Genomic DNA, 27,546 nt, shown 5'->3' on the forward strand with positions numbered 1-27,546 from the left:
TGACCCCAAGAACACCATCACCACTGTCAAACATGGAGGTGGAAATATTATCCTTTGGGGGTGCTTTTCTGCTAAGGGGACAGAACAACTTCACCGCATCAAAGGGACGATGGACGGGGCCATGTACCATCAAATCTTGGGTAAGAACCTCCTTCCCTCAGCCAGGGCATTGAAAATGGGTCATGGATAGGTATTCCAACATGACAATGACCCAAAACACACAGCCAAGGGAACAAAGGAGTGGCTCAAGAAGAAGCACAGTAAGGTCATGGAGTGGCCTAGCTAGTCCCCAGACCTTAATCCCATAGAAAAATCTGTGGAATGACCTGAAGGTTCCAACTGCCAAACATCAGCCTTGAAACCTTAATGACTTGGAGAGAATCTGCAAAGAGGAGAGGGACAAAATCCCTCCTGAGATGTGTGCAAAACTGGTGACCAACTACAAGAAACGTCTGACCTCTGTGACTGCCAACAAGGATTTTGCCATCAAGTACTAAGTCATCAAGTACTAAGTCATCTTTTGCAAAGGGGTCAAATACTTACTTCACTCATTAAAATGCAAATCAATTTATAACTTTTTTGAAATATTTTTCTGGATTTTTGTTGTTGTTGTTCTGTCTCTCCCTGTTAAAACAAACCTACCATTACAATTATAGACTGATCATGTGTTTGTCAGTGGACAAATGGACAGAATCAGCAGGGGATCAAATAATTTCCCCCCCACACTGTTGGTAGAGATAAACTGTCCATCCATTAAGTTGCAGTATCACCAAACCTTAAAGAGTTATAATAGTCACATCTCTGTCAGCTTACTACTGAGCAGACACTAATGATGTAGAAAATTTCGTATGTCATTTATTTTTGTACACATTGATTTTTATTATTAGCATTTAATGGTTGTTAGTTTCTTCTCCTTTTCTTTATTTTGTATTTTAACTTTGGAAATAAAATTTTTAAAAATGTAAAGAGCTGTCATTGGAGCTAAATGTCCTGGACATTTTATCCAGTCTCCAGCATCCCCTTTCTGGTAAAAATTATTAAGAAGAGGCCAGCTGCATTTTCAGAGAGCCGTGAAAGAAATGGATTGTCTGGGTCCCATGTTAGTTGGGTTTCCGGCCTACACTCAGTATGGAGATGGCACTGATCATTCCTGTTGATGATCTCTGGTGATGCCAGGATGCAGGTAGTTGCAAACAACCTGGCCCTTCTTTATTTCTCAGCAATTTTTGATATGATTGATTTTCACATCCTTGTGGACCAGTTGAGGAGAATATAACTGGAGAACTCTCCTCAGCCAGTTCAAGGCAGTATTTCAGGGGGAGAGTAAACGCAAATTCAAATCCTCTGATTTGTGGAGTACCACAAATTTGATGCTCTTGCTCCTCCTGCTTAATATGAAGTTGCATAAGGGAGAGGTCATCAATCAGTTGACCTCAGTTCAGTGTTAGGTATCATGAACATATGGATGTCACTCAACTCTGAATCTCAATCCATGAATAAAAAAGCAATGTTGTCAAGGTTTCCTCCCAATGCTTGGAAGCAGCTGGAGTCTGGATGGGGAGAAACAGGTTTAAGTTCAATTCTACCAAGTCAAATGGCTTGGACCACCTGGGTCTAGAGATCCCCAAACTTAGTCCTAAATGGGGGGGCACAAGGGGAAGTCTTCCTAGATTCTCAACTCCTTCTCAAAGATCCAACATGCCAATTGCACTCATCTCTAGACCAAGCCCTGTTTACAGTCACTTATATCTTGGAGATGAACTATGGCAGCATAGTCTCCATAGATGCAGTAAAAGTGCTACACTCAATTTGCCAGCAAATTTGGAAAACTCAAGAGTGGCCACAGGATTGGAAAAGATCAGTTTACATTCCAATTCCAAAGAAAGGCAGTGCCAAAGAATGTTCAAACTATCGCACCATTGCACTCATTTCTCATGCTAGTAAAGTTATGCTTAAAATCCTACAAGCTAGACTCCAGCAGTATGTGGATCGAGAACTACCAGAAGTGCAGGCAGGATTTCGAAGAGGCAGAGGAACTACAGATCAAATTGCCAACATACGCTGGATCATGGAGAAAGCTAGAGAGTTCCAGAAAAACATCTACTTCTGCTTCATTGACTATGCTAAAGCCTTTGATTGTGTGGATCATAACAAACTGTGGCAAGTCCTTAAAGAGATGGGAGTACCAGACCATCTTATTTGTCTCTTGAGAAACCTATATGCGGGCCAAGAAGCAACAGTGAGAACTGGACACGGAACCACTGATTGGTTCAAAATTGGGAAAGGAGTCCGGCAAGGCTGTATACTGTCGCCTTGCCTATTTAACTTATATGCAGAGCACATCATGAGAAAGGCAGGGCTAGATGAATCAAAAGTTGGAATTAAGATTGCCGGAAGAAATATCAACAACCTAAGATATGCAGATGATACCACTCTAATGGCAGAAAGTGAAGAAGAACTAAAGAGCCTCTTGTTGCGGGTGAAGAAGGAGAGTGCAAAAGTTGGGTTGAAACTAAACATTAAGAAAACCAAGATCATGGCATCAGGCCCTCTCAATTCCTGGCAAATAGATGGGGAAGAAATGGAGGTAGTGACAGATTTTATTTTCCTGGGCTCCAAGATCACTGCAGATGGGGACTGTAGTCAAGAAATTAAAAGACGCTTGCTCCTCGGGAGGAAAGCCATGGCAAATCTAGACAGCACACTAAAAAGCAGAGACATCACCCTGTCAACAAAAGTGCGTATAGTCAAGGCTATGGTCTTCCCAGTTGCAATGTATGGCAGTGAAAGTTGGACCATAAGAAAGGCTGAGCGCCAAAGAATTGAGGCCTTTGAACTCTGGTGCTGGAGAAGACTCCTGCGAGTCCCTTGGACTGCAAGGCGATCAAACCGGTCAGTCCTAGAGGAGATCAACCCTGACTGCTCTTTAGAAGGCCAGATCCTGAAGCTAAAACTCAAATACTTTGGCCACCTAATGAGAAGGAAGGACTCACTGGAGAAGAGCCTAATGCTGGGAAAGATTGAGGGCAAGAGAAGAAAGGGACGACAGAGAATGAGGTGGCTGGATGGAGTTACTGAAGCAGTAGGCGTGAGCTTAAATGGACTCCAGAAGATGGTAGAGGACAGGAAAGCCTGGAGGAACGTTGTCCATAGGGTCGCGATGGGTCGGACACGACTTCGCAACTAACAACAACAACAACTAGACCAAGCCCTGTTTACAGTCACTTATATCTTGGAGATGAACTATGGCAGCATAGTCTCCATGAGGCTGCCCTTGAAGACCACTTAAAAGCTACAGCCAGTTCAGAATGTAGCAGCATAAGCTGCAATAGGCAGGTCTAACAACATCCGTGTAACACCTCTGCCTCATGAGCTGTATTAGTTACTAATATGCTTCTGACTCCAATTCGAAGTGCTGTTTATTATCTACGAAGTCCTATTCAGCATAGCACCTAGCTGTCTGAAGGACTATTTCTTGTAATATCTGCCCATCCCAAGTAACTAGGGTCAATTTCCTTAGGGTTCCAATTGAGGAAGCAGTATCACTTAGCAGAAACCAGAAAGCAGGATTTCTTTGTTGTAGCACCTGCCCTCTGGAACAGCATCTGCTTGGAGATTCGTTCACAGCTACTCTATCTCTCTTCAAAAGAGCCCTAAAATTCAGTTCTTCCCCCAGGTCTTTGTTTAGCATAGTTGGCTGACCCCTCCACTTTTGGGGCGATGGAATGTAGATTTTTCTGTTTCTCCAGGACTACTGCGTGGGTGGGTTTGGTTTTTTTTTGTAGATTTTGTTGCGTTTTTCTTGCTTTTTAGTATTGTGAAGCTGACCAGAGTCATTTTTGGAGTTAGGCAGTTTAGGAATTGTATATATGAAATTAAAATAAACTATGTAGATACAGACGTTTATGTATCTATCCATCTACCTTAGAATTTTGCGGAGGACTGCTTATATATTGTAAGTAGACATTTCTGTGCTGAAAAGGAAGTTAAAGCTCGTTAACCAGAAAAAAATAAACAGTGTTTTTATGTTTTTAAATTATAAATCAGAAATCCCCAACCTTTTGGGCACCAGGACCAATTCCATTGAGAGAGGTTTTTCTGTGGACCAAAGAGGGCCTGGTTTTGTATACTGCCTGCATCCTGCAGATGGGACTTTGCTTGTTTGTGTGGACCAGTTGCTGGCATGCTGCGGACCAGTACTGGTCCACGGACCGGGGGTTGGGGACCCGTTATAAATGATAAACAGAGACCTACATTGGGCAAGTATTTGGATCAGTTGATTTCTAAAGTCCATTCTAAATCTTAATCTTTATGATTCTATGGTAATTATGAAATCAAGAAGAAAAGATACTCACCTTTTCCATCGGAGTAGTTTGATTTTTTTCATCACATTTTCTTCGCTTGGCCTTTTTTTTACTCTTGGTTTGCGAGTGAACCAGGGTAGAAGCAGCTTGAGATGGCTTTTTGCCAATGGCAATTGTATTAATAATTCTTAGATTGGGATTTGTACATTTGCCTTTTAGTTTGGCAACCTCAGGTTTATTTGGATGTACAGAGTTCACTTGCTGAGCACACCAGCCAGGAGTTGCATAACCCATGTGGCGCTGGTATACATCATAGTTAGGTAAGACTACTGGGAGAGAAGCACAGTTTGGGAAGAACCGATTTGGAGTAAACGTAGAGACATATGGAACATTCTGACAGGAACCAGAGGGGGGCCCAGGAGGAATATCAAGATAAGAAGGTGGAGCTGATGGGATTAAAAATCCTGGAACACCAGATTGCTTACATATGCCAGTAGGATTATTTTGCCCTAATTTAGCAGTGATATTGTACACAGGTTTAGCTGATGGAAAAGAATCAAATGGCGATAGAGAAGGTTTCTGCCTCTTCCACAACTCTGCTTTATGATTTGCCACTGTATGATGATGTGGAGAACAGGTTGTTTTTTTCCCATAGAGTCTTTCTTCTGTGCGAGCAGCAAGCTTACCTATTTCAGCCACTCCAATGTCCAAACCAATAGTTTTAAGCAAGTCACGGATCTTGTCATATTCCGGGCTGGACTGTTCCAAAGTCTCTGGTTTTACAGATAGACTTGTAGGAGGTGGAGAATTTACTTTCTCTCTTACAGGTTCTTTCTTTTCACTCAGCGTTAGCTTTTGAGAGTGGAGACAGTTGTTTGAATCACCATCATCATCACCATAAAGAAATTTCTCTTCATCTTCTATATTATCAGGGAAGGGATCCAGTCTTTTATCTGGAGGATAAGTAGAATCAATCACTGAAAAACCACTCCCATCTTGACTGGCTTTTTCATGAGGCAGCAGGAAGTCACCATGTTGGTTGACAGACTCTAATGTTGACTCAGGAGGCTTCTTTTCCTTTGAAAAATTCCCAGAATCCTGTTCAAAAGGAAAAGCATTTTTGTGAATAGAATATTTTGCACTGAGATATCTTACCAGCAGAGCCTACAGACAAACTATTGCTGAACTGAAGAAATTCTGAAGAAGAAAAACTGATGAAAAGAAGCCAATTGGGTTAGACTGGTACAAATAAAAAGTATCTGAAAGAAAGGAGTTCATTGATAAAGAAGTTAGAAAAGAATCCAGACTTTAAAAAAGATATTGTGATGTTAGTTTATAAAATTAATCAGTATTTCAATCTATAAAACAGATCCTTCTTTTATATAAACAGACTACAGCTAATATACAGTTGCAAGAAAAAGTATGTGAACCCTTTGAGATTACGTGGTTTTTTGCATGAATTGGCCATAAAATGCGTTCTAAACGTCATGTAAGTCACAACAATAGAAAAACACAGTCTGCTTAAAATAATACTACACAAACATTAGCTGTTGTCATGTTTGAATTGAACATAAGATGGAAACATCCGCAGTGCAGGGTGGAAAAAGTATGTGAACCTTTGGACTTAATAACTGGTTGACCCTCCTTTGGCAGCAATAACCTCAACCAAACATTTCCTGTAGTTGCAGATCAGACCTGCACAATGATCTGGAGTAATTTTGGACCACTCCTCTTCACAAAACTGTTTCAGTGTAGCAATATTCTTGGGATGTCTGGTGTGAATCACTCTCTTAAGGTCATGCCACAGCATTTCAATCGGGTTGAGGTCAGGACTCAGACTGGGCCACTCCAGAAGGCGTATTCTGTTCTGTTGAAGCCATTGTTGTGTTGAATTACTTGTATGCTTTGGGTCATTGTCCTGTTGCATCACCCATCCTCTGCGGAGCTTCAGTTGGCGGACAGATGGTCGTACGTTTTCCTGCAAAATGTCCTGATAAACTCTGGAATTCATTTTCCCATCAATGACAACAATCCGTTCAGGCCCTGAGGCAGCAAAGCAGCCCCAAACCATGATGCTCCCTCTGCCATGTTTTACAGTGGGGATGAGGTTTTGATGTTGGTGTGCTGTGCCTTTTTTTCTCCACACATAGTGTTGTGTGTTTTTCCCAAACAACTCAATTTTGGTTTCATCTGTCCACAGTATATTTTGCCAGTAGTGCTGTGGAACATCCAGGTGCTCTTTTGCAAACTTCAAACGTGTTCAATTTATGTTCAATTCAAACATGACAACAGCTAATGTTTGTATAGTATTATTTTAAGCAGACTGTGTTTTTCTATTGTTGTGACTTACATGACGTTTAGAGCGCATTTTATGGCCAATTCATGCAAAAAAACACGTAATCCCAAAGGGTTCACATACTTTTTCTTGCAACTGTATTGGAGAACTGTAACAGAATAAAAATGAAACTGAGGCAGAGACATAAGTTCTAAAATATCATTTAATTTGACACATTGAGGGTATTTCATTAGGGCTGAGGCAGGTTGCAAAGGTGCTACAAAAGTTATCAGAGGAAGACAAATAACATGCTTCCCTTGCTAAGCAGGCCACACTGATACAAGATGATGTCACTATATTGTACTAATCAGCAATAAAATTGCCAATACAGTAACACGGTATAAGCTGCACATACCATGTCACTACCCAGCCTTGTTCAGTGTTAGCCTTTCAATGAAATGACTTTGTTCTCCCTCCATGATATGCTTGTAAAGTCCAGTTATAATTTGCTATGCGGCATCAACATAATCATGCCATGATCCTTGATTACTTTGAATCATTCAGCAAGGGTGAAGGAGAAAGAAAAACAGCACGTCAAATGAGCAGCAGAGGAAGCACAAAATGGGTATGAACAGTAACAGAATTTGAAAGGTACTTTTCTGAAGGGAGCATCTCACAAATCCAAAAAAGTAGCCAAATGCTCCTAGGTCAATAGGCAACATTATTTATAACAGCTGCATGATGCAAATTCACAGAAGCATAGTGCTTCTTCTTTCAGAAATGAACAGTTATTTATCTCTGTTTTGAAACTATGTTAGGAAAGTGAGGTGACTTGATAAATCAGTTTCAAATAAGTTTTTAAAAATTAATATTTATAGAGATTTCTTCAATTACAAACACTGAAAAATTCTGCACTATGTTTTCTAAAAACGATTTAGGAAACCTCCAACTTACATGCCTAATGGTAAAAGTTTTCATCTAAACCAGGGGTAGGCAACCTAAAACACTCAAAGAGCCACTTGGACCTGTTTCCCACCGAAAAGAAAACACTGGGAGCCGCAAAACCCTTTTGGCATCTAAAATGAAGATAACACTGCATGTATTGTTTTTTACCTTTATGCTATGTATAAAAACACTATAGTGTGCTGCATTTATGAAATCAATGAACCGCTACAAAGAAAACAAATTTTTGTTTCTGCATGCAACAAAAGCATTTTGAACTCCCCCAAAAAAAGATGTTGGGTCGAAGGTTACTTTCAAATAAAATACTCAAATGTTTATTTGAGCCCTCCTCGTATTTATGAAATAAAAAGCCAGTGCAAACTATAAAAACTACAAACAGAAAAACAGAAAAGAAAAAAAATGTGGGGGAGGGGGGGAAGAAAAGGACAGGAGAAAGAGGGAGAAAAAACCTTTCTCCTTCATCTCAACAGGTAAAAACAATTTTAGTAGCTTATCTACCATCTTTAAATATAGCATAATTATCCCCATACCTCACCTCTTAATTAAAAAAAACATCAAAATATTTCATTAAATGTTCTTTACTAAAAGTCCAGTAAGGACAATCACATATATTCATTTTTTTCTCTCTCTCTCCCTCCCTCCCTTTCTCTCTCTGTCCCTCTCCCTCCCTTCCTTTCTCCCTCTCCTTTCTGCCGATCCTCTTCCCCCACTCAGGGTGTTTGTGTGTGTGTGTGTGTGTGTGTGTGTGTGAGAGAGAGAGAGAGAGAGAGAGAGAGAGAGAGAGAGAACAACTTGCGCTTCCTCTCTCTCTCTCTCTCTCTCTCTCTCTCTCTCTCTCTCTCTCTCTCTCCCTTCTCTCTTTCTGCCCTTGGTCTGCCAGTCCTCTTCCCCCACTCAGTTTGTTTTTGTGTCTGTGTTTTGTGTGTGTGTGTGTGTGTGTGTGTGTGTGTGTGTGTGTGTGTGTTTGTGTGTGTGTGTGTGTGTGTGTGTGTGAGAGAGAGAGAGAGAGAGAGAGAGAGAGAGGCACTTGCGCTTCCTCTCTTTCTCTCTCTCCCTCCCTTTTTCTACCCTTGGTCTGCCAGTCCTGTTCCCCCACTCAGTGTGTTTGTGGGGTGTGTGTGAGAGAGAGAGAGAGAGAGAGAGAGAGAAGGGAAGGGAAGGGAAGGGAAGGGAAGGGAAGGGAAGGGAAGGGAAGGGAAGGGAAGGGAAGGGAAGGGAAGGGAAGGGAAGGGAAGGGAAGGGAAGGGAAGCGCAAGTGCCTGTCTCTGTCTCTGCAAACTGGGAGCCGCAGAAGGCTGAAAGAGCCACATGCAGTTCCAGAGCCGTGGGTTGCCGACCCATGATCTAAACCATGAAATCTTCAGCACCCTTCCATTTCCCCCATAATCTCACCTTTCAGAACAGACTCCTTCTCTCTGCATGACAAGCCATCTCAGACTCCTTGCAAAGCAAAATAAGGAGCAATTGCTCCTTACTTCATCTTGCATGAGGAAAAGTATTACTGATGAGGCTTCAAAGTTGGAAAACAGAAATCCCCATGAGTGACCTAAAATTACTATATCAAGTGCAGCTTCTTCATGTTATCCTCAAACAGATGTTAAAATACTTGCTTAAGGACAGCACATCTTAACAGAAAGTTACTGGTTTCAAATTTAAAACCAATAAAGTGCAAACTTTCTGATCCAAATGAGGCCCAAGATGCTGTCATACTAAATCAACTCCATGACCGGGAAGAAAGCATTGTTCAAAGCATTTATTCTAAAGATCTTCATAAAAAAGTTAAATATTTATATTTAAAATAGGGGGAAAAACTAGTAAAACGTGACAGATTAACAAAGAGAGTGAAGAATTCAGTTCAAACCTGTGTAGAAGAATCATCTGAACGTTTCTTCAGTATAGATTTTAAGGGGACTGCAGGTGTTTTCTCATATCTATAATGGTGTCGAGATTCAGAAGACTGTTCTTGATTAGCTGAATCAGGAATTGGGTAGTCAGTACTAATGTTTCTCCTTTGGAAATCTTCTCTTTTTCTCCTAATTCTTTCAAGTTTATGAAAATCTTCATCCACATACATCAGGCTTGGGCTTCTATTAAGGGATTCTTGCCCCCCACCCCTATTATTTTCTCTTGATTGATCCTGTAGAAGTTCACTGTTTATTCTTCGGTCCAGTTGAGCTCTGAAAATATCTCTATTGTAATAGTCCTTATCATGTCCCATGCTGAACCGTCTTGAAGAATTCTCCTCATGAAAGAAACCTCTCTCAAAATTCCAAGGATGTGAAAGGGCTCTGCTAAATATTGGACCATCAGACGAGTCATCCCTGATGAGAGAGGCACATAAATTACAACATCAACATCATATATATCTCTGGAACTCAGGTTAGCATAGTTGCCTGACTTTGAATAGCCAATACCGGTTTACACTGATCCCAATATGGCTAGTTCTGCGTCTTTCATCAACAGCTTCACCTTCCATTTCCAGAAATGACATTTTTGAAATTTGTTATTTGTGAGCATAAGGGACATGAAACAAAAACAGGCAAGAGTGCAGTGTCACAGAGATGGAAATGTGCTCCAGCTCCAGATATCAACAAAATATGTATAATTTATCCTGTACTAAATCATTTTCAAGTGACAAAGTTGGTCTCAACTATGCATATAAACCATAGTTTTTATTTTTTTAAAATAATGTTTGTGTTAAATGTTTAATAATGACAGTTTTCATGTATTTCATGTTTTAATTTATCATTGTAAACTGCACAGAGTATTGTTTTTGTGAGACAGCAGTTATAAAATTTGACTGCTAGTTTTGTGTGACGTGTAAACACAACCTCAACAACATGACTAACCAATTTGGACAATAAAGCATTTTAGTCCATTTTTAAAGTAGAAGCAATATTCTAACATTTAAATCAATTAACAGCAACAGTACTTATCCTATACATCTTTAAAATGTTTCTATTTTCCTATATTAAATCAATGGAGAAACATGTGCAACTTGCTACTAAAATCTATCACAAACGTTTTTCTAATAAGGCCTGATGAAGATGAATACTTGTTTATCCTACTGAATCTTTAAAAAAAATAATCTCATAAGAAACTAGGGGAAGACCAAAGATTCTGGTGCTGCTACAGGTGAAGAAAGCCCGGCTTGTGCTTATTGGCTGCCCTGGCCATACTTGGGTTTTTTAAAAACTAATTTCTGTGGTACTTTGATACAGTTAATTTTTGACAGCAGTAAGCAATATAGTGAGGGGAAAAATTATTTGATCCTCTGCTGATTTTGTACATTTGTCTAGTGACAAAGAAATGATCAGTCTATAATTTTAATGGTAGGTTTATTTTAACAGTCAGAGACAGAATAACAACAAAAAAATCCAGAAAAACGCATTTCAAAAAACTGACTTGCATTTTATAAATTGACTTGCATTTTAATGAGTGAAATAAGTATTTGACTCCTTCGCAAAATATGACTTGGTGGCAAAACCCTTGTTGGCAATCACAGAGGTCAGACGTTTCTTGTAGTTGGCCACCACGTTTGCACACATCTCAGGAGGGATTTTGATCCACTCCTCTTTGCAGATCCTCTCCAAGTCATTAAGGTTTCGAGACAGATGTTTGGCAGTTGGAACCTTCAGATTCCTTCATAGATTTTCTATGGGATTAAGGTCTGGAGACTGGCTAGGCCACTCCAGGACCTTAATGTGCTTCTTCTTGAGCCACTCCTTTGTTGCTGTGGCCATGTGTTTTGGGTTGTCAGGCTGGAATACCCATCCATGACCCATTTTCAATGCCCTGGCTGAGGGAAGAAGGTTCTTACCCAAGATTTGACAGTACATGGCCCCGTCCATCGTCCCTTTGATGCAGTGAAGTTGTCCTGTCCCCTTAGCAGAAAAGCACCCCCAAAGGATAATATTTCCACCTCCATGTTTGACAGTGGTGATGGTGTTCTTGGGGTCACAGGCAGCATTCCTCCTCCTCCTAACACGGCGAGTTGAATTGATGCCAAAGAGCTCAATTTTGATCTCATCTGACCACAACACTTTCACCCACTTCTCTGAATCATTCAGCTGTTTATTGGCAAACTTCAGATGGGCCTGTACATATGCTCTCTTGAGTAGGCGGACCATGAGGGTGCTACAGGATTTCAGTCTTTCATGGTGTAGTGTGTTACCAATTGTTTTCTTGGTGACTACGGTCCCAACTGCCTTGAGATCATTGACAAGATCCTCCCGTGTAGTTCTGGGCTGATTCCTCACCGTTTTCATGATCACTGAAACTCCACAAGATGAGATCTTGCATGGAACCCCAAACTAAGGGAGATTGACAGTTATTTTGTGCAAATAATCGTACCAACTGTTGCCACCTTTTCTCCAAGCTGCTTGGCGATAGCCTTGTGTAGGTCTACAATCTTGTTCCTGACATCCTTGGACAGCTCTTTGGTCTTGACCATGGTGGAGAGTTTGGAATCTGATTGCTTCTATGGACAGGACTCTTTTATTCAGATAACAAGCTGAGATTAGGAGCACTCCCTTTATGAGAGTGCTCCTAATCTCAACTCGTTATCTGTATAAAAGAAACCTGGGAGCCAGAAATTTGGCTGATTGATACTTATTCCACTCATTAAAATCAAAATCAATTTATAACTTTTTTTAAATATGTTTCTCTGGATTTTTTTTATTGCTGTTATTCTGTCTCTCACTGTTAAAATAAACCTACCATTAAAATTACAGACTGATCATTTCTTTGTCAGTGGGCAAACGTACAAAATCAGCAGGGAATCAAATCATTTTTCTCCACTGTATATCCACATAAAAACTGTTATGTTTTCATTTCAAAGATGTTCCTAATTTTGAAAGTATACAATTCACAATTACAAATTATAGTGCTTTATTCTGGTCCAATAAAAACACAATATGCATCAAAGAAATTTCTCACACCTCAGATAGGAGAATCTCAATGGCAACACATATGCGTAGCCTTGAGCAGTAAAGTAATTACATTAGGATGGTGGTCCCCAAACCCTGGGCCATGGACCGGCACCGGTTTACAACATGCCAGAAATTGGGCCGCCCAAGTGAGTGAAGCCCCATCCATGCACGGGTGGGATGCAGGCAGCATGCAAAATCACACCCCCTCAGATCCGTGAAAAAAATCTCTCTCCACAGAACTGGTCCCTGGTGCTCAAAAATTTGGGGGCCACCTGCATTAGGATAGAGGTAATCCTCAAGTTATGACTACTCTTTCAGGGTCCATTTACGATTACAATAACACTGAATAAGGGCAACATACGACCTGTCCACAAAGTTGTGGTAATCGCAACATCACATTATAGCAATCTGAGTACCTGGGTGCCCACCTCATTATTAAGATATTGCAGCAAGCTGCAGCCATATGATCACCATTTGTGATCTTCCCTGCTGGAACCAAAGTCAATAGGGAAGTTGGCAGGGATGGTTGCAAGTTGCTCACATAAGTTGTTCCTGCTGCTTTTTCTCCCAAGGAGCCTCACATGGGAACTTCAGGGATCTTGTACTTTGCAGCAACCTCACATAGACATCTTTTTTGCCAAATGCAGCCATTCCTGGACTGGGAGGTCTTGTCACATTGATTAATCTTGTCATTTCCTGGTTGGATTACTGCAACACATTCTACATGAGGCTGCCCTTGAAGACTAACTGGAAATTACGATTGATTCAAAATGTGACAGCATGCACCATTCTGACTGCCCCACAGTTTGTCCTCTTTGAGGAATAGGAGGAAGAGACACAACCAAGATATTGATCAGGGGGAAAAAAAGTTTTAGCCTGAGGCTGAAATGTAATTTGAAAAGGATCTCAGGCTTGAGCCTCCCTAGGGTCAAAGATAAAGGAAGGGAAGGGGGAAGTGCATTCAGACCAGTTCTGTACCATAACCTTATAATTAAGGCAGCATTAACATACACAAACTTGGTTCCTAGTCTGGTCTTCCTTGACGGACTGATAGTGAGGTGGAATGGTTTCCAATTTCTTCCCATTGCAATTCAAAGTGCTGGTTATTACTTTTAAAACGTTAAATGGCATAGGACCAGGCTGCTTACAGGGCTGCTTCTCCCTGAAGATTTGGCCATTCCACTAGATCAGATACAGTGGGAGCACTCCATGTTTTCTTTTAAACGTTGTCATCTAACAGAACCAAGAAACTGCACCTTCTCTATAGTTGGCCCTGCCCAGCGTAACAACCTTTTCCCAGATATTCAGCAGGCCCCCACGCTCCTTCCCTTCTAGAAGGTCTTAAAATATTGAGGCAAGACAAGGCCGGAGCTGGTGAGATGGTAAATGTATATATGGGTATTGCTAGAGGTGCCATAAGCTGCTATACAATTTTTATAGATTTTTATTCTGATTCTTTGGGGTGGGAGGTTAATTGTTTAGTTTTGTGTGCCGCGCGCCGTCCAGTGTTGTTAATTTAGCTCTAGATATTCAAACCACCAGTATACCTTCTAGCGCTTAAGTTATTTAAGCATCAGCTAATCAATTCTAGTTTTAATCCTTTTTCATTAACAAAACCACATTATTACTATAGACATAACTATAAAGAATCAACACTTTAAGCATCCTAGTTAACAACTGCAGTATTCTGAAAATATACTGCACAAAAGTAAAGTGTTAGTAAGCAGTAGAAAATCTCAAAGTTTCCAAAATTCAAATTTTTTTTCAGAAAACTGGAACAACTCAATGAAGATTGAGTGTGACCAGAGGATATAAACATTGAGTGACTGAAGACAGACATGGTAAAATTGGCAAATGGTGTGAGAATGGACTGTGATATCCTAATGCATGCTAGCCATCAGAAAGATTCCACTTCACATTCTGCTTTAGGTTCCACTTTTTTAAAAAAAATCAGAAATAGATTCCCTCAAGAAGCAATTGTAATTTAATTTCTCATAAAGATGTACTACTATTTTTACTCACTCACTATGTGGGTTCTTACCCAATATAGTGGGACTGGAATAGCTTATTTGGTTATTCAAAATGATCCAGAGCACACCTGATTATATCATATGCCTCATGCAAAAAAGTGAATAAATTATATGGAAACTATTTACATACAAAAACTATTATATGGAAACTATTTACATACAAAAACTTAACAAAGCTTCATAGAATCAAAAAGCACTTACTTTTGCTTCACTCTCAAAGACTTTCTGAAGAATTAAATGACATATTAGCTGCTCCTAAATTAGTAGTTCTTACTTTTAAGAAATGTAGATATATTTGCTTTTATTATTATTTCAATGCCTCCTATGAGTTAAACTTAACAAGAGATACAAACTTTTAAGTCATGAAAATACACTCTTATGTGGTTATTGTAGAACTGAAAACAGATTTACTACAAGCATTTTTAATAACAGGAAAGAATACATTATAATTATAAGTAAACTGCATATTTTGTCATCAAAATTCACCAACTTTGCCACTAATTACAAGAAATAAGATAAAGGTTTATTAAGATTCTATAAACAAATCGGGGATTGCAAAGAAAAATATACTTTGAAATTGAACAGTATACCTATTTTTATCCTGCTTGTACCCTGCTTAAAGGTTGCTTTTAAGATTAAATAGTATTTGTATCTTCTAGACTTTGCTTAATATACACTGAAATGCACTACAGATTTATGTAGAAATGAACAGAAACTGACATACTGAAAGTAGAGCTAGAACTACCTGAAACAAGGTAAGTCACAGTACATAAATCAAGCTGTCAAATTAGAGAATTTTGCCACATTAGGTTCTGATTTAATATTCAGCATTACTGCTGCAACTGTTAAGAGATTTGAATATAACTGACAGCCCCAAACATTTAAGGATTCTTATGTTAACCCTCCTCCATTTGAATTTTTACACACTACTTGGAATCTTTCATATATTATTCCACTTACAATTGTTGCTAACAAAATCTAATCTAATAGATTTTAGATCAAAAGCCATTTTATGCATCTGAGGATAACAATCTTTTAAATCAGGTATCTCAATCTCGCAACATCATGTGACATCAAACGACGTATCGGGACTTTCCCCCCATTGTCGGCAATGAGGTGGGTGTGGCTTTGGCATGACGCATCCGGCCTGTGGGCCGGCAGTTTGACATGCCTGTTTTAAATGCTTTCCCCCTTTCTCCTTTAATGAGACAATTCTTCATTTTTAGAGTGTTTTATTGTATTTTTAAGTTACTGTGGGTTGCAACAGATTGAGTGGCCTATAAATCTCATAAACAAACAAATTTGAATGTGTCCTAAGATGAGGGACGTCTAATGTAATCCATGTAATATATTTCCCAAACTGTCTCATAGCAAGATATCGTTTTATTGGATACTATAGGATATGAACAACAACAAAAAAATCACAATTTTTGAGGCTAGCTTTCAAAGAACCATACCTGTTCACATTGCTCAGATTATCAGCTGGTGAGCTTCTGCCATTTTCAATTAAGGCCCGCAAGTATTTTTCCACTGAAGATTCTGAACGTTGGGCTGGAGAACATGAGCGCTGCCTTGGAGAATATGAGGGCTGATCCAGCGAATATGTCTGCAATGGGGGAAGGGACAGGGAACGGTTACAATATGCTATCCATTTGGTAAAACAGGCTTCAGTATCTTCCACTGTTACAAAATACCTTAAAACTGGATATATTATGTAAAAGTTAAGTTTAAAACAGTTAAGTAATAATGCCGCTTGGGGGGGGGGGGCGAAAGCCCTAATAAGCAGGCATATACATAGAATGAAGGCTATTGCTAAGCACATTGATTTGTGCTTAGATTGTAAGCCGCCCTGAGTCTTCGGAGAAGGGCGGGATATAAATGGGATTTTAAAAAAAAGGCTACATTGTATAAATATATCCTTATAGCAAATGACTGGTAATCTGAAACACATAGCTCGTATCTACCTCTGTTATCTGAATTAAGACATGAAAATAAATGTTTGCACAAACAAGAAAATTGAGTCATTTAGCAGGGCTACAAATTTCTACTTAAAATTTGTAGCTCATGGTGTGGAATGATTGTTTTCACAATTTCTTTTTCATTCTTCCACAATTTATTTTCACAGATTTTTTTAAAGTTATAGAAATGTGTTGTTTCATAAAATTGGCACAAAAGTAACATGTAAGGATAAAGACATCTTAAAAGTGAGTTTTAAGGAGGTAGTCTAGTTCCTGCTCAAGAAGTCATTGCTGCATCCAACAGAGTTGGAGAAGTTCTATCCCATCTCCAATATTTCCTTTTTAGGGAACACCTGCAGTTACTGATAGCTTATAGTAAGTTTATGACAGGATGAATCCTGAAACTCCTTGATCTGTCAGTGGTTTTTTGTAGCATGACACACGAATCCTTCTGGACCAGCTCAGGGAGTTGGGAGTGGCAGACACAGCATTGCTGGGATTTCTACCTTCCTAAGGGGCAGTTTACTCCTCCATTCAGAACATGTGTGCAAATTTGGGATCCTCCTGACCTCATAGCTCCTGCTCAAATCTCAACTGTGGCCAAGAAAATCTTTATACAACTCCATCTGGTGTGCCAAATTAACCCATACCTGAAACAGTAGGCCCTGCTTACAATCTATCACTCATGCCTTAGTCACCTCCCATTCGGATTATTGCAACACAATATACATAAAATGTGCAATTGACCCAGAATGCCACATGAATGACTATGGGTGCATTGTAGTATGCACACGTAACATCACTATTTCGCAAATTACATTGGCTCCCCATAGGCTTCCGGGCACAATCCAAAATGTTAGTTGTCACTTACAATGGCCTACATGGCACAGAATCATATTATTTGCAAGACTGTTTTTGCCCAATTCACCTACTCTCATAGGATAGGTACACTCCCAATTTTGTCTTCAAGACAATGTCGCTTGATGGGATCTTAAGAGGCATACTTTTTGTTCTGTGGTGGCTGCCCTTTGGAACAAACTTCCTCCCAAAGTTCAGATGGCTCTGATCTTGTCAGACTTCAACTAAGTTTTTAAAAACTTGGAATTTCTCTAAAGCATTGGACCAGAATGATAGATGAACTTATCTTTTGGGGAATGGATGCATGATTGAGATTCCCAACTTTATATTGCATGGTGTTTCTAATATTGTTTTGGAGTTTATTTAATGTTTGGAATTATAGTTACAATTACATGAATTTGAGGGATAGGGCTATACATATTTTCTAATGAGATAAAGAAGAAGCAATTGAGATTCTTCTGCTGTCTTAGTTCTGGTGCATAAAAATGATTTTTTTTTCTTCCTTTGCACTGAAAAAATAGTATCTATCATAGCACAGAAGAGAATGGAAGAATATTTTATCTTTTACATTAATATACTATTATGAAGTACTGCGACAGTGATCAGTCCCCAATTCTTCCTGGAAGAAAATGGTTTATTGGGGAACACAGATTTCTCACTCTGATGTAAGAGATGAAAAGAATATCAGTTATAGGGATGGCGCAATGGCTCAGCCGTTAAGATGCTGGGCTTGTCGGCTGGAAAGCCAACAGCTCAGGTTCGAGACTGCGCGTCATGTGATGGGGTGGGCTCCCGTCTTCGCCTAGCTCCTGCCCATCTAGCAGTTTGAACGCATACAAATATAAATAAATAGGTACCACTTTGATGGGGAGGAAACAGTGCTCAGCAACATCATGCTGGCCACATTACCAGAGAAATATTTTCGAACTGCACTGCCTGAATAGCCCTTATGACCAGCGGAGTAAACCTGCAGGGATTCTTTTCTTTTTCTTTCTATACCCTTTCCTTTAATGTACTTTATTATAATAAAGATTGGGGACTAGGGATTTTTACTGAGTCTTTAGTTGTATGTGCCTATGGCCCCCACTTTGACACTCTTTCGCAAGGCCCTGAAGGCCTGGTTTTGCCAACAGGCCTGGGGAGTGGGATGGAGTCCATCAAGTGGCTTGTGTGATTGATTGTTGACACCAGGAGGGTGACAGGGGGTAGGGGGTATTATTTTCTATTTTTTTATAAGCCACCAAGAATCACTGAGAGTGAGTGGGTGGCCATATAAATTCTCTAAATAAAAATAAAAAATATTAACACAATTACTATAGTATACCAACATGTATTTAAAAAAACCCTTTAATTGTATAATAAAAAGACAATTGTGCAATCTAGTGGTCAGATTGCTTAGATTAGCTGTATTTCTTTCACTTAAGGAAGGGGTACACAATCCAAGACCTAAAACAGCTGGTGTCTCCAGAAGACCTAAGTGGGGGCATTAGTATTTGTCATACAATTTTCATCAAATGGTAATATTTAATAGAACAGAAAGGGGAAATTTAAAATTTATAGATGTAATTGAATGTAAACTAAGTGTCCTAATTAAACATTAATCCAACCTATATTCATAAACTGCTATTCTGTTGATGTATGATACAGCAATTGTATCTTTTATCATCTGACAAATATATCTTTCTTCCTTTCATATACTAAGAATCTTATTAACAAACAATGATAGAATAATTATTCTATTTTCAAAATATCTTTCGCTTCCAAGATGGAAAAAATGACAAAATGTACAATTCTTTGTAGGGATACATGAAGAAAAAAAAATAGCTCTACTAAAGAAACAGGAAATCAAAGTAATGTAGGTCAGTTACTTGAAAATATATAACCCTAGTTCTGAGGCTTCAGAAGAGATGAATTTATGAAAATCATTTCTACAAAATAAACCCAACTAAGTGCATAATGCCAAACACATAAACAAAAACATTATCATTACAGAGGAATACATGTTCATGGAATTGGCTTTAACGTAGCATGCTCAGCATGATCTCTTAAAAATGCTTAGATCTTTTGATTTCAGAATATTATTGAAACAACCGTATTATATGGTTCACATTTCAATCTTATTACAAATCCAATCTAACTCATTCAACTGCTTACTAATCTGCTGCAAAAGAAGCAAACTCGTTCACAAGTTCTGCAAAGTATCGAGCCTTTCCAATGTCTGGGTAGAACCGAAAGCAAAAAAAAATAAAAATAAAAATCGATCCCTTTATGTAAATAGGAATTTTTCCATACATCAATGCTTACTCAGAAGCAGCTCCTACCTAATTCAACCAGAGCTTACTTTGCCGTGGCCAAGTATGCCTAGGGTAGAAGTCATATCAAGAGTTTACTTTGCAACTTTTCCTTTCCTTGCCCCATTGCCATCAAGTCAGAACCTTCCACTTATTAAGACAAACAGGTTCTCTGTTACCGTCAGGGGGAGAAAACTATTTCCAAATGTTACTATGCAGCTGGGGGAAGGTCAAGAGACTGTTCGGCCCTTGCACAAAATGGGGGAAGGCGGCGGCGGCGGCGGACGATTTTCAGAAAGGCACAGGAACCGGGGTAGGGGTGGAAGAAGGCTCCCCCTTTGCTAACAGCGAAAGCCCAGACACACGGGACCGGAGACGGAGGGTAGATTAAAAGGAGGAAGCTCCAACCGAGCGTACCCTACTGAAACGGCGCGGGGAAGGCGAGCGATGAGAACGATGGGAAGAGCGACGGCTAGGCGGGGAGCGGTGGTGGCGACCCCACGGAGAGGGGGAGCGGGAGCGGGACCCAAACCCGCGAGAGGAGTCGATGGGGCCGAGCCAGGACCGTTGAATTCTCGTGGCCGGGGGGCTGCTCCCGGGACGATACATGACGATGGCCTCAACAGCTTTAAACGTCCACGGAGCCGTCCCCAACCCTCGTTCACCGCTCCTCGCTCCTGTTTTAAGTGGCTTATGACCATCCCCTTCGCCGAGACGCATGCGCACCGAACGCAAACGCCGGATGTGCGGTTGAAGCTGCTAGCTAGCTAGACAGAGCTTTCGGCCTTTACAAAATGGCGGTGACAGAATCAGAGTCACGTGGCAGGAAGGGGCGTGGTTAAAAGCGGTAGAAAAAAGAGCGCCGGAGGATGTGAAGCGTAGTTGTCAGTTATTCTATGAAGGGGATGGGTAGTTATCTTTTAGTTATTAATCCAGCAATTATCAATCCTCTGCTTTTATACGGATCGTCCATGTTAAGAATCCTAATCAAAACCTAAAAGAAGGAGAGGCAGGTTGTGTAAATGATTCTGCCCCGCATCGTAGCGCTACAAAAAGGAGGATTCCAAATGATCGCTTGCTATAGTTATAGCCAGAAGAGGAGAAACACGTCAAAACGCCTACCTGTTCATTTTAGTGCAAGGAATATGGGGGTGGGTGGGTGGGTATGACAAATACATAAAACCTGGCTTACGCATACCAATAGTAGGAGAAAAGGTCTGTCCTAATTTGGTCTCATGAAACTCTTGTCCCAGATGTGGGAAGTCAGGTCCCCAGAGAAGGAAATATTAAAAGGGCAGAAAAATCTATTTCCTAAAAAGATATTGAAGAACCAGAAAAGCATGCCCAGTTTTCTAAATAGTCCCAGGCAGGGCTTTTTTTGTCATAGAATGCCCAGAACAGAGTTCTGGCACCTTTTTTGGATGAAACCTTGTAGGGTAGGCAAGGCAGGTTGTATGACTGTGAGTTTTTGCACCTTTTTCTTTTACAAAAAAAGCACAGGTCTCCTTCCCCCAAGCAGAAACCAGTTCTATAGAAATGCAAATGTAAACCATCAGGAAGGTTGGAGCTAGAAGCTTAGGAAGACAAAGACCTACAATCTACATACCCCAGCCCCAGGGAAGCAGGATATGACCTTTGGACATAATAGGATTGACCCACCACCATCAAGAATACCAGAAAGGCAGACTCAGCCCAGAATACGTGATACAGGTAATACAAAGCCTGAAACAGGAAATAACTCCAAACAAAAGGCTCCAGAGGGTATAAAAACCTACTCCCTACATGTGCTTAGTCTTTTTTCTGCTAGAACCATCTTTCTGTCCAGTTCTCTGCAATAAACTGTAACCTTCCTAAAGCAGTCGCCATGTTGTTTATCCCCGGCTTGGACTGAAGCATGATGAAGACTTTTCCTTCAACACAAGAACGCTGGGCGTTCGTGATCTGATATGTTCTGACCAATTATGTTTAATTGAGCCTTGGTGGAGCAGTGGACTAATGCCTCCTTAAGTAACACCAGCTGCCTGCAATTAGTGCAGGTTCGCATCCCACCAGGCTCAAGGTTGACTCAGCCTTCCATCCTTCTGAGGTAGGTAAAATGAGGACCCAGATTGTTGGGGGCAATTAAGCTGACTTTGTAATAATGCCGCTTGGGTGTGTGTGTGTGTGTGAAAGCCCTAATAAGCAGGCATATACATAGAATGAAGGCTACTGCTAAGCTTGTAAGCCGCCCTGAGTCTTTGGAGAAGGGCGGGATATAAATGGAATAAAAATAAAATAAATAAATAAAATAAATTTTATTTATTAAATTTCTACAATACCCATGTCACCTAAGTGACTGGAAGGTTACACCAGATGTAGACATCTTTTTAAACCTATCTCATAATGAAACTATCATCAGGGAAAATTATGTCTTGTTCATCATCCAGTGTATACTTAAATGCCAATAAAATTTATAGTTTAGTTGTGGCGTGTTTGGTGCTCTCTGAGCTTGGTTGCTAGTATACTTGTATCTAATCCTCAGTCCAACTATTTTTTCTGGATGTTGCCTTCATCTTGCCCCTTGTTCACGAGGGAGATTTGAGTTATCTTTAGCTGTATCCATGTTAGAGCAGTATTTGCCTCCTTTTTCTGATAGCTTTCAAGGACAGGCACTATACAATCTCTATTGTTATACCACTACTTGCAGTTAAATCAGGCACTTGCTATGATTTGAAACATAGGCAGTAGTAGCAGAATAAGGATTGATAATGAGGAGAGCAAATGTATACTGACATACTTTCCTGCCAGCTGTAGGATGGAGTAATAAAACACAGTTATTAAGTGAAGTGAGGAAAGGCCTTGCAATTGCCTAGCATTCTTCTTTCTATGCACCAGAATGAAATCTCTTAATCAGCCTGAATATCCATTTTCAGAACAAATAATAATACATTTTCCAGCAGACTCTGAGGGGAGGTAGGAGGAGACAAATTTTATTTATTTTTATTTATTACATTTATATACCGCCCTTTCCCGAAGGACTCAGGGCGGTTTACAGGGTGATTAAAAACAAAAATACAAAAGTTAAAAACAAATTTTAAAAAAATTATATTCGTCCCTGAATAAGTAAAACCCCAGTTAAAATTAAAATTAAAATTAAAATGCCATGCCAATGTTAAAAAAAATTCAGGGACATGAAAAGAGGCATTCTAAGGTTGAGTTGTGCCATTATTTTGGAGGGAAAAAACAGCTGTCAAGACCAGTAAATAGTATAATTGCCCATCATTACTTGCTCCCAGATTCTCTTCTTTTTACTCATCTTCTCAGTGAATCATTGCAAATGCTAGATTCCAGTTTTGTCTTCCTTTTCTACGTTTCACAATTTAGAGAAAATACTAGGCAACTTGTGATTCATTGGATCATCCTTTGAGAAAGGTAGTGCAATCAAATGTGACCAAAATGAACATTAAATTTTAGGTTCACCATATATTTCATGAACCAAAAAGCACGGGAGTAGGAATGACTTCCAACCTCCTGCTGGCTTCCCCATTGATTTCCCCCCTCCATTGATTTTGTTTATGGGAAGCCGGCAGGGCGTGTCAAAAATTGCAACCACATGACAAGGATCCTGCCCCCAGTTTTGTGAATAAAACTGATCTGAATATCATGGAAATGTAAATTCCACAGGAGTAATGGGTCCTGAATTTTTATGCATTTTTTAAATTAAAAATTTTCAGGTACCCTGATTCAAAAATTGTGATACAATGCACTATTTGGACTAATATGAGGGTATAAACAGACGATAAACACATTTATATTTTGGGTAGTATATAAATATACAATACAAAATTACATTTAAAGTTGCCCTGTCCTACCCCTATTTCACATTTTTCCTTTTATATCTTCTCTAAGAACTTTTTGGAGCTCCTTTATCCCAAGGGCAACTGGACTTTCTTGTTTTTCTTTGAAGATGTTTCACTTCTAATCCAAGAGGTTTCTTGAACTTTGACTAGGGGGTAACTGTGACCTGGATGACTGAGAATCTCCATAGACATTGAGCTCCTCTTTTGAATAGTTTTGCTTTACAAACTTTGATTCCCTAAGAAAGGAATTTTTCCCTAAGAACAATCAAATTGCCTTGTTCTCTACAATGAAATTTTTTGTATCAGCATTAATGAAAGGTATCACCTTAAAGCATTTGATTCTAAAAATACCATCGCATTGTACTAACTAGTGTCAAAAGCACTGAGATGCTTCCAGGTTGAAAGGATTAGCCAGTGACATCACTATTGCCCAGTTGGGGGTTCTTTTCATATCTCCTGTTGGAGCTAGAGTGGGAGTGAAGGACAGGAGCTCACCTCACCAAACAGCAGCACTTGGGTCTCAAACGTGGGCTTGCTAACCTCCAACCCAGTGTCCTAACCACACAAACCACCGTACTTTTTAAAAATACTGATAGCACTACTGTGTTTCCCCGAAAAGTAAGACCTACCCCCAAACTAAGCCCCAGCTTGACTTTGGGGGGTGGGCCTAATGGAAGCCCTAGTTTTGGGGCGAGGCCCACACCTAAAATTCAAGCTAGGGCAGGGGTGGGAGGGTGGAGCTGCCCCACACGCCCCGCAGCCACCTTGCCGGCCCACTTCTTCTGTGGCACCCTCAGTCAGGCCTTTCACAGTCAGACCTTTCTGGAAGGCCTCTGCAGTCGAGAACTGAGCTATGGATTGAATCCATAGCTTGGTTCTCGGCTGCAGAGGCCTTCCAGAAAGGACTGACTGTGAAATGCAGGCCTGAGCTCCATTCTCAGCTGCAGAATGAAGCTGCTGTTTCAGCTGCAGAAGTGGGCCGGCTGTCAGTGCCGGAGGTGAGTGGAAAACACACACACATACAGACACACCCCAAAAAGTACCTGGTACCTCTTTTGGAGGCAAAAAAATACTGGGTCTTATTTTCTGGGAAACACAGTATATACAGTACCAAGCTGACATACATGTCTTAAATGGCAAGACTTATAATATAGAAGCAATAAACATATGGCTGCTTTCTCTTCTCAGTTTTGTGAAGCCACTTGTTACATATGAAACACCTTTTCATCTCTCTTTATGTATGCTTTGTGTCAAAACTGCAGAGATGCTGGATGTGGTCTTTCTTCAGGTGATCTGAGTCCTAGCACCATGTGGCAGAGTGAACACCTTTCACTTGCCTCAGCTTCTGCCCACCTAGCAATTTGAAAGCTGCTATACATGGGAATAGATAAATAGGTACCACTTTGCTGGAAAACATGGTAGCATTTTGTGTGGACAGTCAGACTCCTGCCAGTGCTGGACCTACTCAGATGCGATGCCCGACTATGAGGCAACATTGGTGATGAGGGAAAGACCCAGATGATGCAGCAAGATGCCACTCATATTTCTGGTGCAAAGCTAGTTCGCTCCCTGTGGTGCACTTTGGATAATTGCATGAGTGCAAACTAACTGGACTAGTGCTATTCAGCAGGCAAATTACTCCTACCGTGTTTCTCCAAAGTAAGCCCTCCCCCCAAAGTAAGCTCCAGCTTGCTTTTTCGGGGGTGGGACTAATATAAGCCCTACCCCGAAAGTAAGTTCAATCAGAACTTCCAACTCTGCGAGATCTCTTTTTTTTGCGAGAAGTTGGAAAGTCTGATTGAACTGTTTTTTTATAGTCCCAAACACGCGGTGAAGACTGAGAAACGGAGAAACGCAATGCAGCTGAAAGGCAAATTAGTGAAAAAAACTTGGGGGAGGTGAGGGCATCTGGGCAGGGGGTGAGGCAATCTTACCTGCGTGGCTTTGGCAGGTGTCTGGCAGGTGAAGGGAAGCAGCTGCACCCCCCACCACCTGCCTTGCCTCACCTCATGGCGGCAGCAGCAGCCAGCTGGGCGGAAGGCGAGCTGGTGGCAGCAGCTGGTAGAAGCCAAAAGCACACAGTTGGCATGAGACCTGCAGCCAAGGCCAGAAGAGCGCCAAGTTCAGCCCATAGCCCGGCACCTGCAGCACCAAGTAGGCATGCAGGCTGGCGTTCAGCAGCCCAAAGGCGGAGGTGTAGGTGGCGCAGTTCCACCATTGGCTGCTGGCGAAGGGCCCTGGCAGGCTGCTGGCAGCGGAGGGGGGCACTCCGTTGGTCAAACGAAAGATCTGGGCCAACTCGCCCCGCACCAGGCAGGAGCAACCCAAAGCAGCGTGGCCAGGAGGGCAAAGAGCCCCCACAAGGCCAGAAGCAGCACGGGCAGCCACTCGGCACCTGATGCGGCCAAGAAATGTCCCAGCAGCAGTAGGGACAGCAGGCAGGGCAGGCGGAGGCCGGGGCTCACTGAGTGTTTGGTTTGTTGCAGCCGCAGGCAAGCAGATGGTGGGATGGAGAGGGCAGGGCCATTAGCAGCACTCCTACTCCCATCGGCCTCCGCACTCTCCGCCTCCTGTACGTGAAAATAATAAACCCTACCCCAAAAGTAAGCCCTAGTGCTTATTTCAGAGCCCCAAAGTAAGACCGGTTCTTACTTTTGGGGAAACACGGTATGTATTAACATTGTAATACTACTACTACTACTAATAATAATAATAATAAATTGGAAGGGACCTTGGAGGTCTTCTAGTCCAACTCCCTGCTCAGGCAGGAAATCCTATACCATTTCAGACAAATGGTTGTCCAGTCTCTTCTTAAAAACCTCCAGTGTTGGAGCATTCACAACTTCTGGAGGCAAATCATTGTCAGGAAATTTCTCCTTAGTTCTAGGTTGCTTCTATCCTTGATTAGTTTCCACCCATTGCTTCTTGTCCTGCCTTCTACTTCTTGGAAAGTAGGTTGATCCCCTCTTTGTGTCATCCTCTTAGATTTTGGAACACTGCTATCATGTCACCCCTAGTCCTTTTTTGCATTAAAGCAATAAATTAAATTAAATTAAAAAGAATACTCAATTCCTGCAACTGTTCCTCTTATGTTTTAGCCTCCAGTTCCCTAATTATCTTTGTTGATCTTCTCTGCACATTTTCTAGAGTCTAAATATCTTTTTTTATAACATGGCGACCAAAACTGGACGCAATTTCCAAATCACCAAGGCACAAACACTTCACATGATACTAACACTTCACATGGTTCTATCCCTCTGTTAATGCAGCCTAGGACTGTGTTGGTTTTTTGGGCAATTGCAGCACGTTTTCCTGATTTTTGTACCAACTAATCCAATATACTTCTGGATCACTCAAGGACTTGATTGATATATTGCTCCAACAATGTAATTGCTGCTTTCATAGAGGCTCAAAACTGTACAATGTAAATTGTGGTTTATAAGTCATGTTATCTAGATTCAGAAATTTAATACAAAATGCAGATCTGAAAAATAATTAATATATCATAGTGCATGGAATAAATCAAGCCAAAAGATATTGTTTTGTTAATTTTGGTTGGTCCTAATAAAAATATTGCATCACTTGTATTTAATTCTTATTTCAGAATATCATCTCCATTTCCCCCACAAACACTGATATCCTTTTCCCTTTATATGTATGTATGTGTATATATATATATATATATATATATATATATATATATATATATATGTATATATTTCCAACAACAACCTTATCTGCCAATATATTTATCCATTTTAATTGGTAAACGTGGACATGTATATTGCTATTACTGATTTTACCAGTAAGCCATGATAATATGAAAATGACATGTGCAGTAATATCACATAATGCCTTTGTGTACTTGTGTCCTAACTACATAAATTTCAGCATTTAGGCAATTATGTTGACCCACACATCATTTTCCCCCTATTGGGTGCAAAGGAAGACAAATACATGTCATCACACAAATGTCATTTGTCTATTTGTGTCAGGCTTTAGAATACAAGTACCTAATAGCAGCATTTTTGTGATGCCACTATACATGACATGTTTGCCTACAGCTTGTTCCATACACCACTGATTACTAGCCATAG

At 40.5% G+C, this 27,546-nt stretch overlaps 1 protein-coding gene across 7 annotated transcripts in view; it reads right to left on the reverse strand.

Annotated features, from left to right (window-relative positions):
* LOC308672725 (zinc finger protein 318-like) overlaps window positions 1-20,271 on the reverse strand; it is a 60,954-nt gene extending 40,683 nt beyond the window's left edge. For 6 of the 7 annotated variants that reach the window (XR_014027481.1, XR_014027482.1, XR_014027483.1 and 3 more), the window contains exons 1-5: window positions 20,028-20,271; window positions 15,961-16,109; window positions 9,404-9,863; window positions 4,356-5,402; window positions 3,924-3,974 (exon numbers count right to left, since the gene is read on the reverse strand). Coding sequence is in view for 2 of the 7 variants with exons in the window: in XM_081335842.1 (XP_081191968.1) it covers window positions 3,924-3,974; window positions 4,356-5,402; window positions 9,404-9,863; window positions 15,961-16,109; window positions 20,028-20,219 (1,899 nt within the window). In the remaining 5 variants the exon portion in view is untranslated. The remainder of the gene's footprint in view (window positions 1-3,923; window positions 3,975-4,355; window positions 5,403-9,403; window positions 9,864-15,960; window positions 16,110-20,027) is intronic. The other variant, XM_081335843.1, reaches the window with a different exon arrangement.
* Window positions 20,272-27,546: the final 7,275 nt, after the last annotated feature.

The sequence above is a fragment of the Vipera berus genome (genome assembly GCF_964194415.1).
Source record: "Vipera berus genome assembly, chromosome: 1".
NCBI lineage: Eukaryota > Metazoa > Chordata > Lepidosauria > Squamata > Viperidae > Vipera > Vipera berus.